At 39.4% G+C, this 16,202-nt stretch overlaps 1 protein-coding gene across 1 annotated transcript in view; it reads left to right on the top strand.

Annotated features, from left to right (window-relative positions):
* The window catches only part of syne1b (spectrin repeat containing, nuclear envelope 1b), a 154,414-nt gene that overhangs the window by 67,456 nt on the left and 70,756 nt on the right, over positions 1–16,202 (top strand). The window contains exons 58-76 of the mRNA XM_037694836.1: positions 948–1,130; positions 2,280–2,423; positions 4,813–4,968; positions 6,110–6,274; positions 6,359–6,531; positions 6,667–6,820; positions 7,730–7,873; positions 8,324–8,488; positions 8,617–8,934; positions 10,741–10,896; positions 11,128–11,298; positions 12,161–12,487; positions 12,771–12,923; positions 13,738–13,905; positions 14,104–14,286; positions 14,360–14,506; positions 14,587–14,712; positions 15,407–15,583; positions 15,775–16,011. Coding sequence (XP_037550764.1) covers positions 948–1,130; positions 2,280–2,423; positions 4,813–4,968; positions 6,110–6,274; positions 6,359–6,531; positions 6,667–6,820; positions 7,730–7,873; positions 8,324–8,488; positions 8,617–8,934; positions 10,741–10,896; positions 11,128–11,298; positions 12,161–12,487; positions 12,771–12,923; positions 13,738–13,905; positions 14,104–14,286; positions 14,360–14,506; positions 14,587–14,712; positions 15,407–15,583; positions 15,775–16,011 — 3,447 coding nt within the window. The remainder of the gene's footprint in view (positions 1–947; positions 1,131–2,279; positions 2,424–4,812; positions 4,969–6,109; positions 6,275–6,358; positions 6,532–6,666; positions 6,821–7,729; positions 7,874–8,323; positions 8,489–8,616; positions 8,935–10,740; positions 10,897–11,127; positions 11,299–12,160; positions 12,488–12,770; positions 12,924–13,737; positions 13,906–14,103; positions 14,287–14,359; positions 14,507–14,586; positions 14,713–15,406; positions 15,584–15,774; positions 16,012–16,202) is intronic.

Raw genomic sequence — 16,202 nt, 5'->3', positions numbered from 1 at the left:
GCAAGCTAGAATATATATATATATATATATATATATTCTAGCTTGCCTTACTTTTCCACTCGGGCAGTTCCACTTCCCTTCAAACTCAGGTCCTCTAGCAGAGGCCTGGGAGTTTGAGGGTTCTGTTCATAATCTCAGCTGTTCCTTGGCCTGTGCTCTTTGGACAGAGATCTCTGAGGTTGTTCCTGAGATCTGTTGGAGTCAAGGGCAAAAATTCCATTTCTTTCTTAGGGGGGTCAGTAAACAGGGAGTTTTTTTTTTTATTCCTTTATTTTACCAAGAAGAAAATCCATTGAGATCATCAATCTCTTTTACAAGGATGTCCTGGAGTTGTTTTAAGAGCAATATTTGAGGGGGTCCCTTAAGATACAGTCAAATGTATTGTTAGTGAAATGAACCAACTAAATGAACGCAATGAAAATGAAACAATCATTTCAGTGTTTGTCATGCAAACAAGTTGCAGAAACTAAACTAACAGGAGCACCAAATGTCTTTCTCCACCCACCATTTTTTGTCTCTTTAAAGTTCTCTGTTCACTTCCTGATCATGCGGTCATGTGACTTACAACAAAGTTTGTTTATTACAAAAATATTAACTATATAATCTATAATAACAGGTTGCAAAACATCCGACATGCATCCATACACAATAATAAAGTCCAAAATGAAATTTGAAATTTGGTTTTGATATGGCTAGAGTCATTCATGACAAATACTCTTGAATGTGACGTCTTGTACAACGTTATTTACAAGATTTCTCACCATACGATTAGTTTAAAACTCGGGCATGACAGGTGATGGGTGATAAGCATTCCTCTAACAATTGCTACACTTTAAATTGTAAGAGCAGGTTTGAAAACATCTATTGTGACAAAGCTTCACACACTAGAGCAAGAGTTTATTTTTTATGGTATTTGAGTTTTAACCTTTTCTGTTTTTCCCTCTCAGGAGTTCCTCAGTGATAAAGACCAAGGTCAGTCGAAGGTGAACGCTGTGGTTGTGAACGGTGAGCATTTTTGCAGCATTGCAGCCAAAGACAAAACTGATGCAGTCCGGGTTAAAACAAATGCTGCCAGAGAAGACTGGAAAAACATCGTGTCTAGTCTGCACAACCGAGAGACAAGTCTGCAAGTAAGTACTGAGGTCCCTGGTCAAGTTGCTGGTAAAAATGAGCGTTTTAAACAAAACCCTTTCAATCTGTCTGGCAGTTATTTGATTTTGAGTTTAATGTTCATCTGACTCATCCAGTTTGGTCTGACTCCCTCACCTAGCAGCCACCTCTACAAACATCAAACCAACATGATGTGACTCCTCACAGCATGTGCTTATCTTTTACTTATGATGGGCTAACTCATGTAGCACAACAGCTGTTTAAAAGCAGAGAAAGCATCTGAACAAGTGCTAATCTCAGCCGCAGCTTTATGATGTCATACCTTTGTCTGTTGCACACGGATGAATTCATTCAAGGTCTGCTTTTCTACTTTTAACCAGCCTTTTGCTATGTTTCACTTTTCGCAAGCATTTTCGTACTTTTAGCTTTTATGTTTTGTTCTGCTACTTTTTTATTTTATCAGCTGCTTTTAGCTTGCCTTTTCTATTCTCAATTTTTAGCTACCATTCTGCTACTTTTGCAGTGTAGCTAACTGCTACTTTTAGCTTTTAAGGAGTCTTTCTGCTTGTATCTGTTGTTCTGCTATTTTCAGGTTTTACTAGCCATTTTCTACTTTAATTTTCATATTGGATTTAATTCTTTTTAGACTTTTAGCTAGACATTTTCTACATTTTGCTATTATCTAGCTTTTACTACACTTAGCTTTTAGCTGATATTTTGCTAATTTAGCTTTTAGCTAGCTTTTAGCTAGCATTCCATAGTTTTTGTTTTTAGATAGCGTTCTGCTTCGTTTAGCTTTAGCAACTCAGTTTCAACTTATTCAGCTCATTTTTGCAACATTTAGTATTACATTGCAGTTTTGCAGAAAATGTTATTTATGTATTCATTTTATTTATTTATTTATTTATTTTTAAGCAGTCAAATGGGCCAAACGGAAGACATATCCCAAGAATCTGACTTTAAAGCTGAGCTCACCCAAGACCATAATAATACTTATTAATGAATGATAATTAGTACTTCAAATTTGCCCATCTTAACTAGACTTAAAATATTCAAAAATCACTGCCATCCCTACTCACTGACAAATACACTCTTTCTGTAAAACTTGAACTAAATTTGTGAGTTTCAGATCAAGACAAACATTTTGATTGTCTTTACTGTAATTTCAGAACCTCCTTTCTCAAATGAAGGACTTTGAAGCGAGCGCTGAGCCTCTTCAGGAATGTTTGAATGCCACCGAGCTGACTGTGCAGGAGAGCAGCACGAGGCTTTACGATCTCACGGCCAAGAAGCTTGAGCTTCACAAACTGCAGGTACGAAGGTCTGCAGTTCATCGGGCTTGGACCCACACTGATGGTGTTAATCTGACAAGTTGTCCATGTGCAGAATACTCCTCATTTTAGATTTCCATTAGACATTTTTAGACTTGGGAAGAAAGCACGTTTGCTAACTGCCAGTACTTTTTGCTTTTTGTTGCTTATATGTCTGCTTACGAATGTGTTGAAATGTTTGGTTGATATTTATCTAAAACAGAGCTTTTTATCACATGCCACTCGAGGCAACAGGAACAATGTTGCTTCTCTGTTTATATTTGTTTGTATTGTTTCCAAAATATCTCGTGACTTACTGGGCAGATTTTAATGAAACCTTTCAGAAAGTAATCAGTGGATTCACATGTACAACTGATTCACTTTTGGAGTCAGTCAGATGACTTCCACAACCAACTGACTCTAGACAAAACAAAAATGATTATATCGCAGCCAATATTTGAGCTAAAGTTTAGGGTGGTAGTAACAAAGCATGTCCCCTAACACCTACTCTGAGCTAAAGACATTGCTCATCTTTTAGCCTAAAACTTCAACACTGCCTGTCCTTTAGCAAAATGAAACAATGGATCAATTTATCCAAAACTGTCAGGAAGTAATCACTGGATGTACATCTACAACCGATTAACATTTGAATTTACCTTAATTTAATATGATCCCACATATAATTGATTTTAGCAAACACAAATATGGACATAACGGTCAGTTTTACAGAGCTGGTGTGGTAGTAGCTGAGAGTCATTCATGTAACATTCTCAGAGCGCAAACACATCTTACCATACAATACCACTGTATTTATAAAGCACTTAAAACAGCAGCAAGGCCAACCAAAGTGCTGTACAACAAAACAAAGCAAAGGACACAGCATAAAATACATAGAATCCATGAAGTAAAGATAAGAACTAAATGACTAAAATAAAACACAGTGAAGTTAAAATCAGCTCGCACAGTGTCAAAATCCAGGGAGTGAAAGTGAGTTTTCAAACGAGACTTAAAAACAGTGAGAGAGGGGCCTGCCTGACATGCAGTGGTAACTCATTCCACAGTTTTGGACCTGCAACACAGAAGGTCCTGACAACTCTGAGCTTAAAACGATCGCCTGGACCCAATAAAAGCATCTGGTCTGCTGATCTCAGAGAGCGCTGTGGGACATATGGCTGCAGCAGATCAGCGAGATAGGAAGGGGCAGCACTGTTCAGAGATTTAAAAACATGTTAAAAGATTTTAAATGAATTTGAAAGTGAACTGGGAGCCAGTGAAGGGAGGCCAGCACTGGAGTAATGTGCTCTGTTTTGCCTGTATCAGTTAAAAATCAGGCTGCAGCATTTTGAACCAGTTGTAAATAGAGGTCTGACTGATTCCAAAGAGAAGCACATTGCAGTAATCAACCCTGGATGTTATATGAAACAATATAAAACAGCATGTAATACTGTTTCAAGGTTACTTTTGGAAAGTAAGGGCTTCAATGTAGACAGTCGCCTCAATTGAAAAAAACAAAAGCAAAAAAATAAACAGGATTTAACCATCGTGTTTACATGACTGTTTAGTTTTACGGAAGGGTCCATTTGTACTCCCAGATTAGTAACAAATTGTTTCTCTAACGGGGCTAGAGAGGAAAGTTTGATACAGTGGTTCCTGATTGTGCCATTAGGTAAAAACAACATGACTTCTGTCTTCTTCTCATTAAAATTAAAGCTATCCAATCCCTGGTGTCAACCAGGCAGTCAGGAAGAAGTTGGATAGAGCGTGCAGCAGTGTGCTTCAGAGGGAAGTAAATTTGACAGTCATCGGCATAAAAATGAAAAGGGATGCTGTGTTTACGAAAAATAACATCTAGTTGCAGCAGGTATAAAGAAAAGAGTAGAGGTCTGAGAATAGAGCCCTGCAGTACCCCCCACCGAACATCTGCAGACGTTGAAATAAAATCCTTGATGTAGACACAAAAGGTTCTATTGGAGAGATAGAACCTAAACCATCTGAGGGCATCTTGTGAGATTTCACAATGTCAGATGAGATTGCACGTAACGTCATGCACAAAGTTGGTCCAAACGGCTACAACTCCGATCCTTCTCAACATCCAATCATTTTAATTTCAAACTCTGGAATGAAAGATATTGGGCAACATGCATTCCTTCAAGAAACACTACGCCTCTATTTATAAAAACTAAGATTTTAAAATACTTTTGTTAAAACCTGCCCACTATTTCTGGCTGCGTGTCATGACCAACAGTTTTACTGAAAGTGACGCTGACTAAATCTCTCGTTTCTTTCCGTCTTGCTCTCTTCTCTAACAAGCTGCTGTGTGTCTGAACTGAACTGTTCTGGATCTCTGTGTCAGCTCGCATGCCTCTTTGATAACCTGCTTGTGCTCTTCCAGTCTGTGCTTGAGGAGTTGACCTCTCTCGAGGTTCAGCTGAGCAGACTTAAAGAGAAAGCCCAGCTGTTGTGGGACGAACACTCGGCCGGCAAGGGCTTTGCGCACCGTATCTCGCAGCTCTCTGCTCAGTACCTATCTTTAACCAACCTGACCAAGGTAAAGTAATAACTACCAAGCCTGCCTGGGCACAGGGACTTGTAGGGGGGTAGCTGGAGAGGAGACAGGAGTGTTAGACTGGATGGAGATCTGACTCAGCATTAGTTTACAGGTGGTATGCAGTCAAAATAAGAATTCATTGTTAAACTTTTTTTAATCTCCTGTCTTTAGGTGTGTGTGCTTTGTTTTTGTAATTGTTTTAAGAATGCATTCTAGTAAAATAACCTAACTTGCCAGAACCAGTTGTCCTTATGGGAATCGAAGCCCAGTCCTAGTTTGGTGCAGCGTCATTGTTGAGTTGGCAGAGAGATTTAAGGCAAAGATGAAAATTCAGTTTAGGTTAGTGTTGGGCTACAGACATAAATACAAGTCAATTTAATTTCCTAATAAGGAGTTAAATACAACTTTTGTGTGTGTGTGTTGGCAAAATATGTATGAAATACTGGATCAGGGTTCACAGTGACACTGGAAATCAGGGAAAACCTGTTAAATTATTTTAATGTACTTTGAACACTGATCTTCTGATTAAAAGATCATCTTTCAGAGATTTTTATATGTTCTAATTCTAGTACTCTAGTATAATTTACTCCATGTTCTGCTTCTACAGTGTACACAGTACATATATCCTTACTGATCGGTTACTGTATGCAAGTACTGTAGGATACAGTGTACTACTTCCTGCCATCTTTGAATGTGACTGCCTGCCACCTAAGATGCTAAGTTCTGAGCGTTCTGTGTGACTGAAATATCTCGTGGATTTTCAGGATTTCTTCAGGGAAAACAAAGGGATTTTATTTTATTTATGTTTTGTGTGTGAAATGCTGGGAACCCTGTGGATGGATTTTAATGAAACCTTCAGAAAGTAATGATTGATTAACTTTCAACGCCAACCCCGTTCAAGATGGTCGCCACGGCTAATCAAGTTTAGCAAACTCCTTCGAGGAATGCTACTTTCATTGTTCTTATTATAATTTATGGTGGATATGCAAATACATTTTTGTAATGTTTGTTTTTGTAAGCTGTCCCTTTGAAACTTGTACCTTTCTGGGAAAAATATATATAATTTTCATCTTTACAATTTATACTGGTCATTCTCTAGTTTTTCCATTGTTTTCTCAAGTTTTTGTTTATTTCTCTGCAGGAGAAGGCATCTCGGATAGATCGGATTGTTACCGAGCACCAGCTTTTCTCCCAAGGGTTAAAGGAGCTGCAGAACTGGATGGTAGACACCAGCCATATGTTGCAGACGTACAGCACCCCCACCGCTGACAAAAACATTCTTGACAGCAGAATGATAAAGCTGGAGGTACAGAACGTCACCTTTGTTTTCAAACCATCACAGTAAACGGACTGGGTTGTAATCAGTGCAAACGGATGTTTGTTGCTCCAGGCTTTGCTGACTGCTCGACAGGAGAAGGAGATCCAGCTGAAGATGCTGATCACAAGAGGAGAGTCGGTTCAGAGAAACACCTCCGCTGAGGGGGTGCCTCTAATCCATAAACAGATACAGGACCTGAAGGACTCCTGGGATGCCCTGCTCTCCGCTGCCATTTTGTGCAAAAGGTTCACTTCTGTTGCTTTTGTTGCTCTTTTTTCACGTCCCCTCTATTATTATTATTTTAAATAATCTATTATTTTAAATGATATACATATAATATAACTTTCCATTTTCTGTCGTCTGCTGTTGAAAACCTACAGCCAGCTGGAGCGTTCTCTGTCTCAGTGGACGAGCTACCAGGAGGACGTCTGTCAGTTTGTGGCTTGGATTGAACATATTGAAGAGGACCTTGAGCTCTCAGACAAACAGTGCCCGGAAATAAGAGATAAAACTGCCAATCTAAGCAAAGCGAAGGTGCAGCTGCCTTCCAGAAGCTACTGGTTTACAGTTTTTTATGTTTATGTACATTCTTTGCTTTCTCTGCAGTTTAACAACTTCTTCATACATTGAGCTAGTTTGGATATATTTAAGTTATATTTAATTTACTTATTAAAAAAAAACTAACTATCACTTTCTTCAAAAACATTGTCTTTTAAATCTTGCTTTACTTTTTTTATTGTGCTACTACCTCTGTCTTTTAATTACTTTTAGCTTATTTTGCCTAGCCTTTTACTACCTGCCTTTTTTGCAAGCAAACTGCATCTTTTTTTTCATTCAACCTTTATTTATACAGGTTAATCCCATTGAGCCTCAGAGACTCATTTACAAAAGAGACCTTTTAGCTAGCGTTTTGCTACATTTAGCTTTTAGTTAGCCTTTTACAACCTTTCACATTTTTTTTCATTCACCCTTTATTTAGACCGGTTAATCCCATTGAGCCTCAGGGACTCATTTACATAGCCTTTTGATATTTCTAACTAGCATTTTTCTACGTTTAGCTTTTAGCTAGCCTTTTGCTATGCTTAGCTTTTAGCTCACCTTTAGCTATATTTAGTTTATAGCTAGACTTTTTCTATATTTAGCTTTTAGCTAGCATTCTGAAGTGTTCTAGATACCCTATTGCCATTTTTAGTTTGTACTTAGCCTTTAGCTACAATTAGCTTTTATCTGGGCTTTAGCTAAATTTAGCTTTTAGCTAGCCTTTTGCTACTTTTGACTTTTAGCCAGTGTTCTGCATGTTTTAGCTTTAACTAATCTCTTTCAGGTTTGTTCAGCATTTAGAGGTATTTTCTTTGAACGTTACTGATGTCAAAAGTTCCTGAAGTGTGCAGGTTTGAACTGGAACAAAACTAACTGATAATGAAATGTTCTTTTTTATTTTAGCTTCTTTATGAGGATGTGCTCAGCCACAACTCTCTGCTGGAGACCATCACTGTAAAAAGTGCTGGTATCACCGAAAACTATGTCACTCAGCTCGAGCTGCAAGAACTCCAGGAGCGTTACAACGCCGTCAAAGACAATGCCATGGTAACAACGTAGTTCTTTGTGTTGGATTGAAAACTTTGTTCTGATTTGTTGATACATTTTACCTCCATGTAGATCAAATTTTGACAAACATTCTTTATAAATGAACTGAAGTGCAACGATTGTATGCAAAAATGAACTTTGTTGATCGTTAATAATGTTTGTTACTTTTGATGCCATTTAATAAGATATTATTTTTAAAAGCCTATTCAGGTAAATTACCTCATCCTTTTTTAAAATTATTAACCTTTATATAACCAGGCAAAAACCATAGAGATCACAGATCTGTTTGCAGGCAAAGGAGGCCTGGGCCTGAAGGCAGCCTAACATGCACATTTAAACTGTGTTTGAAAAGTGTTAGTGCGTTCAACCGATGGCTAAATGATGTGGCAAATGTCAAAGGAAATATGATAATAAGCAGCAGTCTGATTCAGTGCCCATGTTGCTCCTCAGAGGGCTGTTGGCAAAGCAGAAGATCTGGTAAAAGCCCATCAAGAGTATCAGCAGGACATTCGTGCATTTGAGGAGTGGCTGGAACAAGAGCAAGAGAAGCTCGGCTGTTACACACAGCTGGAGGGAGATGTTGATATGCTGGAGGACACCATCCAAAAACTGCAGGTTGTTTTCTCTTTACTGTCAGTGACCATGACATTCTGTGACAGCCTTGTCATGTAGCAAGAAGATGAATATCAGGGAAAGTTTGCATTTAGTGAGTGATAAAGCACAGCTATGCTTTGTCCTGGCAGGAGCTGCAGCTGCACTGCACAGAGGGTCAAGCTCTGCTGAACACCCTGCTGCTGAGCAGAGAGCCGGTCATTCCCTGGGGTCTGCCCCAGATCGAGGAGAGAGCGCTGGAAACCCTTCAGCAGGAGTGGAGGCTCTACCAGGCCCGGCTGGCCGATTCCCGCGCTCAGCTCAACAGCGCTTTGGCCAAACTTCGACAGATGGAGCAGAAGTTCCAGCGTCTCGACAGCTGGCTGAAAGCCATGGAGACCAAAGCCCAACTGCGTTCTGATCGCCGGTCGGATCGTGACACCAAGAATGCGCAACTTCAGATGGTCAAGGTTTGTGAACACAGAAGTATGGCTGTGCAGTTAGTTGAGTTGGTAGTTTGGACTTTGATTTTTGCTCTAAGTGATGAAAAAAGTGTATAACTGACAATAAATAAACCCTTTTGCCACATTTCACTTTGCCAGCATGCTCACCTCCTGAATGAGGTGCAGCCCCCAGAGAGAGACAGACGCACAGAGAGCTCTGCTGCGTTGAGAAATGAACACCAACAACAAAGTTTATAACAAAACAATTCATGGAAAACGAGGCGAAAATCAACTTTATGTAAGTTTTGTACGTGGCGACTGGAACCACACTGGGAAATTATGCTTTTGTCTCTTGTCGCAAAGCAAAGAGGGGAATTGGAACTATTGTCTGTCCATCTGTCCAGATGATGTGAGCGCAACTTGAAAAATAAATGAAGTGCTCACTTCCATTTTTGTTGTGTGGCTGCATCTCGGTGTGAAGGTGGTTTGCCGCTCTCTCAACTCTCACTGGCTCCACACCAGTTAAGGGCCTGCCCACTGCCGGTATCCGCCCCACTCAGTCTGGTGTATGGGACCACCTTGTTCGTGGTTCCAAGCGGGCTGCTCCGCGGTGATGATGTTGACGTAAACAGACAGAGGTCGTTGACTGGCCAGCTGAGCTACGTCACTGGATGACCCGCCCAGCAAAACTGAAAACTACATCTGAACCTCTGCTTCCTCATCATGTTGAAGGACGGCGCCACAAGAAATGAGCACATTTATCGAGATATATCATAGATAATGTTGCAACATGGCTACACCCGGATGTATAATAGTTCCAAGATAAGCTAACGAAATTGAAGTCTGACCACTCCATCAATTGAGGACACTCTGCTTTCTAATTGTGTGTGTATATATATATATATATATATATATATATGTATATATATGCTTAAATACTTCACTTGGTGGTGGATAAAAGTGTTCCCTCCACTCAGCAGGATTTGTCACTCTGCCACCTTGAACAAGAAAAGAACTCTGTAACTCACTTGCGTATGTTGCACCAAAATCATTTAGGTTTACTTACATTCTCTGTTCAATTCCAGTCCAGAAAAAACCTCCTCTAAAAGAACTGCAAACATTCACTACTGAAACCCCTCAGCAGCGGAGGACATTGGCTTGTTTCACATGAAAAACCCTGAAGGTCAACCTTACTTTTAGGCTTAAGATGAGCTGTTTTTTTAAACAAATTTCCATAGAAACATATCAAATGACTTATGGAGGAATTATTCTAGTAACTTTATGGCAAAAGGGGCTTAATGGATGATGGAAATTATGATTAGATACCAAGTAAATAAGTAATTACTCTGTTTAAAGCACTGAAATGCCTGTGTAGCTCCTGCACATCCTGTCTAAGATAAAATCTCATTGGAAATTAAAAATCTCTCACTGTTTAGGAACCACGCACCAGAGTTCTGGAAAGTATTTTGTCTTATCGTCAGGGAAAAGTCCACATAAAAGCATTTAATAAACTGTTAACATTTCTTGCATCACATTTTTCATTTTTAAAGTTGTGATAGTTAAAGACACAGCTTATCTTGAATATTTTTCTTCTTTCCAGTTTTTGTTTTTATGAGCGAAACTGAACTGCAGACTGCTCAAAAGCAAATGACCATGAACTTGGCTCAAACCAAACCATGGCTCAGTTTGAGCTCAGGGCAGAGAAGAGCTTCTGTTTCAGTGAAACATCATTTTTCTGTGATGACCAGATGGATTTTTATACAGACATGCCACGCTATACAGGTTTCTTAGAATATAAGATTCTGACATTACAAATATTTATTCGTTGTTTAGAGCTGGCAGGAGGAGGTGCTCGTTTATCAGGAGGAGATGGAGGGTCTGACACTTTTGGCTCAGCAGGTTCTAGATGAGACTCACATCAGCAGCCGGATCAGTACCAGGGCCACACAGATCACAGCCCGCTACCACGCCCTGCTTCTGCATTTACTGGTAACAACAACTTGATTTTGGAGTTAAATATAACTGGTTTTAAATTATTTATGCTAGTGTAACAGTAACTCTTATCACACGCTGTCAAAGGTGAAAGGGTGATTATATTTTTGCATATTGATTAAAATTGCTGTAAAATGATTTTTTTAAATGTATTTGGCTCATCGTCATCACTTTTTGTCCTGCCATTACCTTCTGTTAGTTTTCCTTCCCTCTTCTTTCATATTGCAGGAAACGATCAAACAGATCCAGGAGGAGGTGTGTTTGATTGAAGAAGCTCAGTGTGTCTTCAACACCTTCTCAGAGTGGCTCAGCACAGCCCAGAATAACTTCAGCAGCGTGGCCATACGTGTGGATGTAGTTGATCGCTTTGCTTTGGAGAGAAAGATGAAGAAACTGGAGGTATGTTGGTGAAGCGTTGTGCGTGCCGTTAGAGTTGTGTCCCCCGTCACAGAGCAAAGAGAAGAAACTGAAAATATCCTCATAATCTGGACAATAAGTAAATAAGTACCGACTTCCATTTTGGTGTGTAGCTACAGCTTTACAACAGAAAAGTTCCTTTCGATAATTGGGTTGCCTCATCTAAAAATAATAATAATAATACTTTATTTGTTTTGCACTTTTTTAAACAAATGTTACAAAGTGATTCACATTAATCAATTAAAACAACATAAAAGACACCAGAAACACAAAAAGTATACCAAATTAATTAAAATACATATCAATATGACAAAATTAAAATATGAAGAAATCCAGATATTAAAAGCCTTATTATACAAGTACGTTTTAAGTAACGATTTAAAAGAAGACAACGAAGAGACCTGTCTAATATTTAGAGGAAGAGCATTCCACAAAATTGAAGCCCTGACCATGAAAGCCCTCCCTCCGTCTGTCACCAGTCGAGCTCTGAGAGTGGAAAGTGCGACTGCAAGAAGGGATGTAAGGGGTAAGAAGCTCAGATAGATGTGATGGCCCAAGACCATTCAGGTATTTAAAAACAAGCAATACCATTTTGAAGTCAATTCTAAAAACCACAGGGAGCCGGTAAAAGTAAATCAAAGATATTAATATATACTGTATATATGTATATGTGTATATATATATATATATATATATATATATGTATCTCAAAAACTACAAGCCTTCACCTTACGAATCTTTCAGTGATGGGGGGTCATCAGCAAATTTGTCTATTTGACCTCAAAATGCACTAAATGTAATCAGATTAACTTATTTTTTTAATAAGATTATTGTGTCCTGTCAGTCTCTTCAGGCCGACATGGAGCAGGGTCACCTTTATTTAAAGACCATGAGGGAGAAGACTGAGCGAGTGATGGCCTTCTTAGAGGAGCCTGAAGCAGATCAGCTCAAGGAGGAGGTGGACATCCATCTTTTTCAGCTCGAGGAGTTAATGGCAGCTTTGCGCACGGAGCACAGCTCTCTAGAGAAATGTATCTCCCTCTCCAAAGACTATCTGGATAAATATAAATCCCAGTCCCAGTGGGTGGTGGAGACCAAGAACCTTTTATCTTCAAGTCCGGAGCCTAAAGCTGAGCTATATCAGAAGAAGGCTCAGCTCGCAAAGTACAAGGTGAGTTCAAACGGGTCAGTTCTGCTTGTGAGAAATCAGAGAAAGAAAACTTCTTAATTTTATGGATTTTATAGCATTTGCTCTGCAGTATTCCCGTTTTGTGGTCAGCTGATTTTAGTGCCTGTTTTGCTTAGTTTGGCCTTTGTTATGCTCTTTTTTATTTCTGTTCTGCTGGTTTTATTTAGCCTTTACACTCAGTTTAAATTATTTTCAGGATTAAAAAAAAAGTTGTTTAGGACTGAGCTTTCTTTCTTTTGTTTATGACTTTTTTTTACGTATGCAGACGATTCAACAGACCGTGAAGTCTCACGAGTCAGCAGTAAAATCTGTGGTTGAAAAGGGAGAAGTGCTGCTGGAGGTGATTCATGATCCCACCATCAGTGAAAACATGAAGAAGCTCCAGGCTGACTACCAAGACCTTTGTTTGGCTGCTCAGGTTTGTATCATCTTTGTAAAAGAAGTGAAAATTAAATGTTTATTCTGAACCACAGATTTAAAATTATTTCTGTGTAAATCTTGACTCAAACACATATTTTGTATGATATATTGTTTATCTATTACTGCCTTTTAACAGTAATGTGTGCATTTGCCCATGTATCATTCTGTCAGCAAAATATTTTATGAAACGGTAAATGGATTTCAGAAAGTAATTTTACAGATATTGAGGTAAAAATTGTAGCTGAGTCATTCTCAACACATACTGTAAACACTAACAAAACATGCATGAGTTTGGTTTAAAACTTAGTCGTTAACCATCAGAGTCACGTCTGTCTGTTAGCAAAATATCTTATGGAACACAGGGCAGATTTTAATGAAACCCTTTAAAGATAATGACTGAATGTACATCTGCACCTCGAGAACGTTTGACGTCAGTTCAAGTCAAGATATTTGTGTCATGTTTTTATAAAACTTTCAGAAAGTAATACGTAATTAAATATGCATCTTCACTTGTTTAAGTTTTAGAACATAATTCAAGATGCTTACCACAGCTAAAGCTTAGCCAGGTCAAAACTGCCTATAAGTCAGTCAGTTTAACAGATGTTGAGGTGAAACCTGTAGTAGTAGCTGAGAGTCATTCACAACACGTGTATGATGTTATTTTTCAAGGTTTGACTAAAATGGTCAGAACTCATTTATCATTTCTTTTAGACTGAAACTCTGGCATGAAAAGAGGCAGACAGTTGGTCTGTAGGTTTTGACTGAGCTTCTTTATCAATTAAAATAATTTGTGATTGTTGTGTTTTATGTAGACGCACGTCCAGAACCTCGTGGAGTGGGTGAAGGAGCACGAGGATTACAACAGTGAGCTGCAGGAAGTTGAAAAATGGCTGCTACAGATGTCCAGTAGGCTTGTAACCTCAGACTCTATGCAGACCAGCAATATGGAGGTGGCTACTCAGCAACTTGCTCGACACAAGGTGATTCACTCCTCTGTGAAGAAAATCATATTTTGAAAATCTTTTTGAGCGTTCTAGAAAATCCTTCAGTTAATAGATAACATCTATAATAGTAGGACATGCACTTATTATTAATGACTGTTTAGGCACGTTTCTACTCATTCAAGCCAAATATCCTGTTTACTAGTTCAACCCTTTTGATTTTTTCATTGTTTTAAGGCCATAATGGAGGAGATAGCCAGTTTTGAGGAGCGTCTCATCAGCTTGAAACAGAAGGGAGAAGGTCTCGTTGCCAGCTGTTCAGAGCAAGTTCAAGTTCATGCCAAGATTAGTCAACAAGTCCAGACTCACCTGCAGGGAACCAGAGACAGCTACTCTGCTATCTGCAGCACCGCTCAGCGTGTGAGTTGCAGATAAAAGCTGAAAGATGAATCTTATCGAAGATGTATTAGTTATAATCTCTTACGGGCAACAGGTCTACCAGAGTCTGGACCGGGAGTTGCAGAAACATGTTAGCCATCAGGACACACTGCAGCAGTGCCAGACCTGGCTCACAACAGTTCAAGAGGAGCTGCAGCTCAATGATCAGGGACCATCGGGTCTGCAGGAAGCACTGAAGCAGGTATTCAACACCACACAGCCCCAGTTGGGCTTGGAACGAAAAGTGGTTTTTATTTTTATTGATTGATAATATGCATGCAGGTGAAGCACTACAGAGCCCTTCAGGAGCAGGCCAGCACGTACCTGGACCTGGTGTGTTCTGTGTGTGACCTGTCTCATGATGCTGTGAGGGTCGCAGCTGCTGAGGTCCAGCAGATCAAACTCATGGTCAGTGTTAAAATACTCAATTTTGTTCTGTGTAACATACAAGATACGCTTCATCAACCACGGTTCTGAAACAGTGGGAACATTATGTAAAATATGAATCAAACAGCATTACTCTGCAGCTGCACACTAGTTTATAAAATTTGTTATCACGATATCAGTGAGAGCAATATTGCAACAGATCATAGGACACATTTTAAATCATGTTCTGCTGCTAATATTATATTTGTTCAATCAAACTGACTATTACTGGCCTGTGTGCCCACACCTGGTTAAATTCACCTGGTTAAATTCACCTGGTTAAATGTTAGTGATGATGAATGAGAAAGTGAGGGAGCAGGAAAAATGTGTTAATCCCAACTGATGTTGTCATGGCAAAATTAAATCATTGCCCACACCCCAAGTTTTTCTAATATTGAGCATCCCTAACAGAATGCAAATATTTGTAAACCCATATTTTATTGTTGATGCATAATAGTAAACAATGTATACTATGTTAAAGTGTTTAAATGTGTAAACATTAAACTTTGAAAATAGTACAATTTTTGTAAAAATAAATTAATAAACGCAAAAGAAGGAAGGGGGAGGGGGGAGATGCCGTGTGAATGCAGCACGGAACGTGCACAAAGAACACGCGTATAATAAATTCAGATTGTAAGAAAAGTCGCATTAAAATATTTGCTCATTATTTATGCAGATTGAAGAAAGGATGTCCAGTGCACAAGTGCTCTCAGAAGTCTGGAGAGAGCTTAAAGAACAGAAACAAGATCTGAGCAGCTTGTTTCAGGACATGGAGCAGCAGCTTCTCACCCTCTCTAGAAGACCAGCAGAACTTGAGACCAAGATTGCTCAGAACATGTTGTTTCAAGCTAAGGTGAGTAGCTCAACCGAACAATCAGCCCATGATTCTGTACACAAACTTTAACCTCTACCATTGTTTCATCATAACTATTCAGCATTGTAAACTGTTGTCATAATTCAGCATTCAGGCCTGTGTTGTAATTAAAAGTAAAACTCATGATAGATGTTTGAGTGTTCACTTCACATGGACCTCATGTCACTCAGGAATGCTGCCAGCAACTGCAATCCAAACAGAGTACCCTCACCAAAATGACTGAGACTGTGAACAGACTGACCGGTGGCCAGAATACTCCAGAACATGCAGAGCTGGACCATCTGACCCATTCCTGGCTCGAGCTCTGCCACCAGGCAAACAAGCTGCAGAGCCAGAGAGAGGAGGACCTGCAGAGGTCCAAAGATTACCACGACTGCATCGCTGCCGTGGAGGAGCTGTTCGAGAAGGTGTCCAAAGAGTGGGACAATCTGGCCAGGTGGGTTTCAGCATAAAATTTAAATCATCCATCCATCCATGCATCCATCATTTATCCATCCATCCATCCATCCATCCATCCATGCATCCATCCATTTATCCATCCATCCATCCATCCATCCATGCATCCATCTATGCATCCATCATTTATCCATCCATCCAT

This window comes from Nematolebias whitei, chromosome 21 (genome assembly GCF_014905685.2).
Source record: "Nematolebias whitei isolate Nwh7 chromosome 21, NemWhi1, whole genome shotgun sequence".
Taxonomy (NCBI): Eukaryota; Metazoa; Chordata; class Actinopteri; order Cyprinodontiformes; family Rivulidae; genus Nematolebias; species Nematolebias whitei.
The sequence above is the reverse complement of the archived record's forward strand: the minus strand, read 5'-3'. Positions and strand labels throughout refer to the sequence as shown.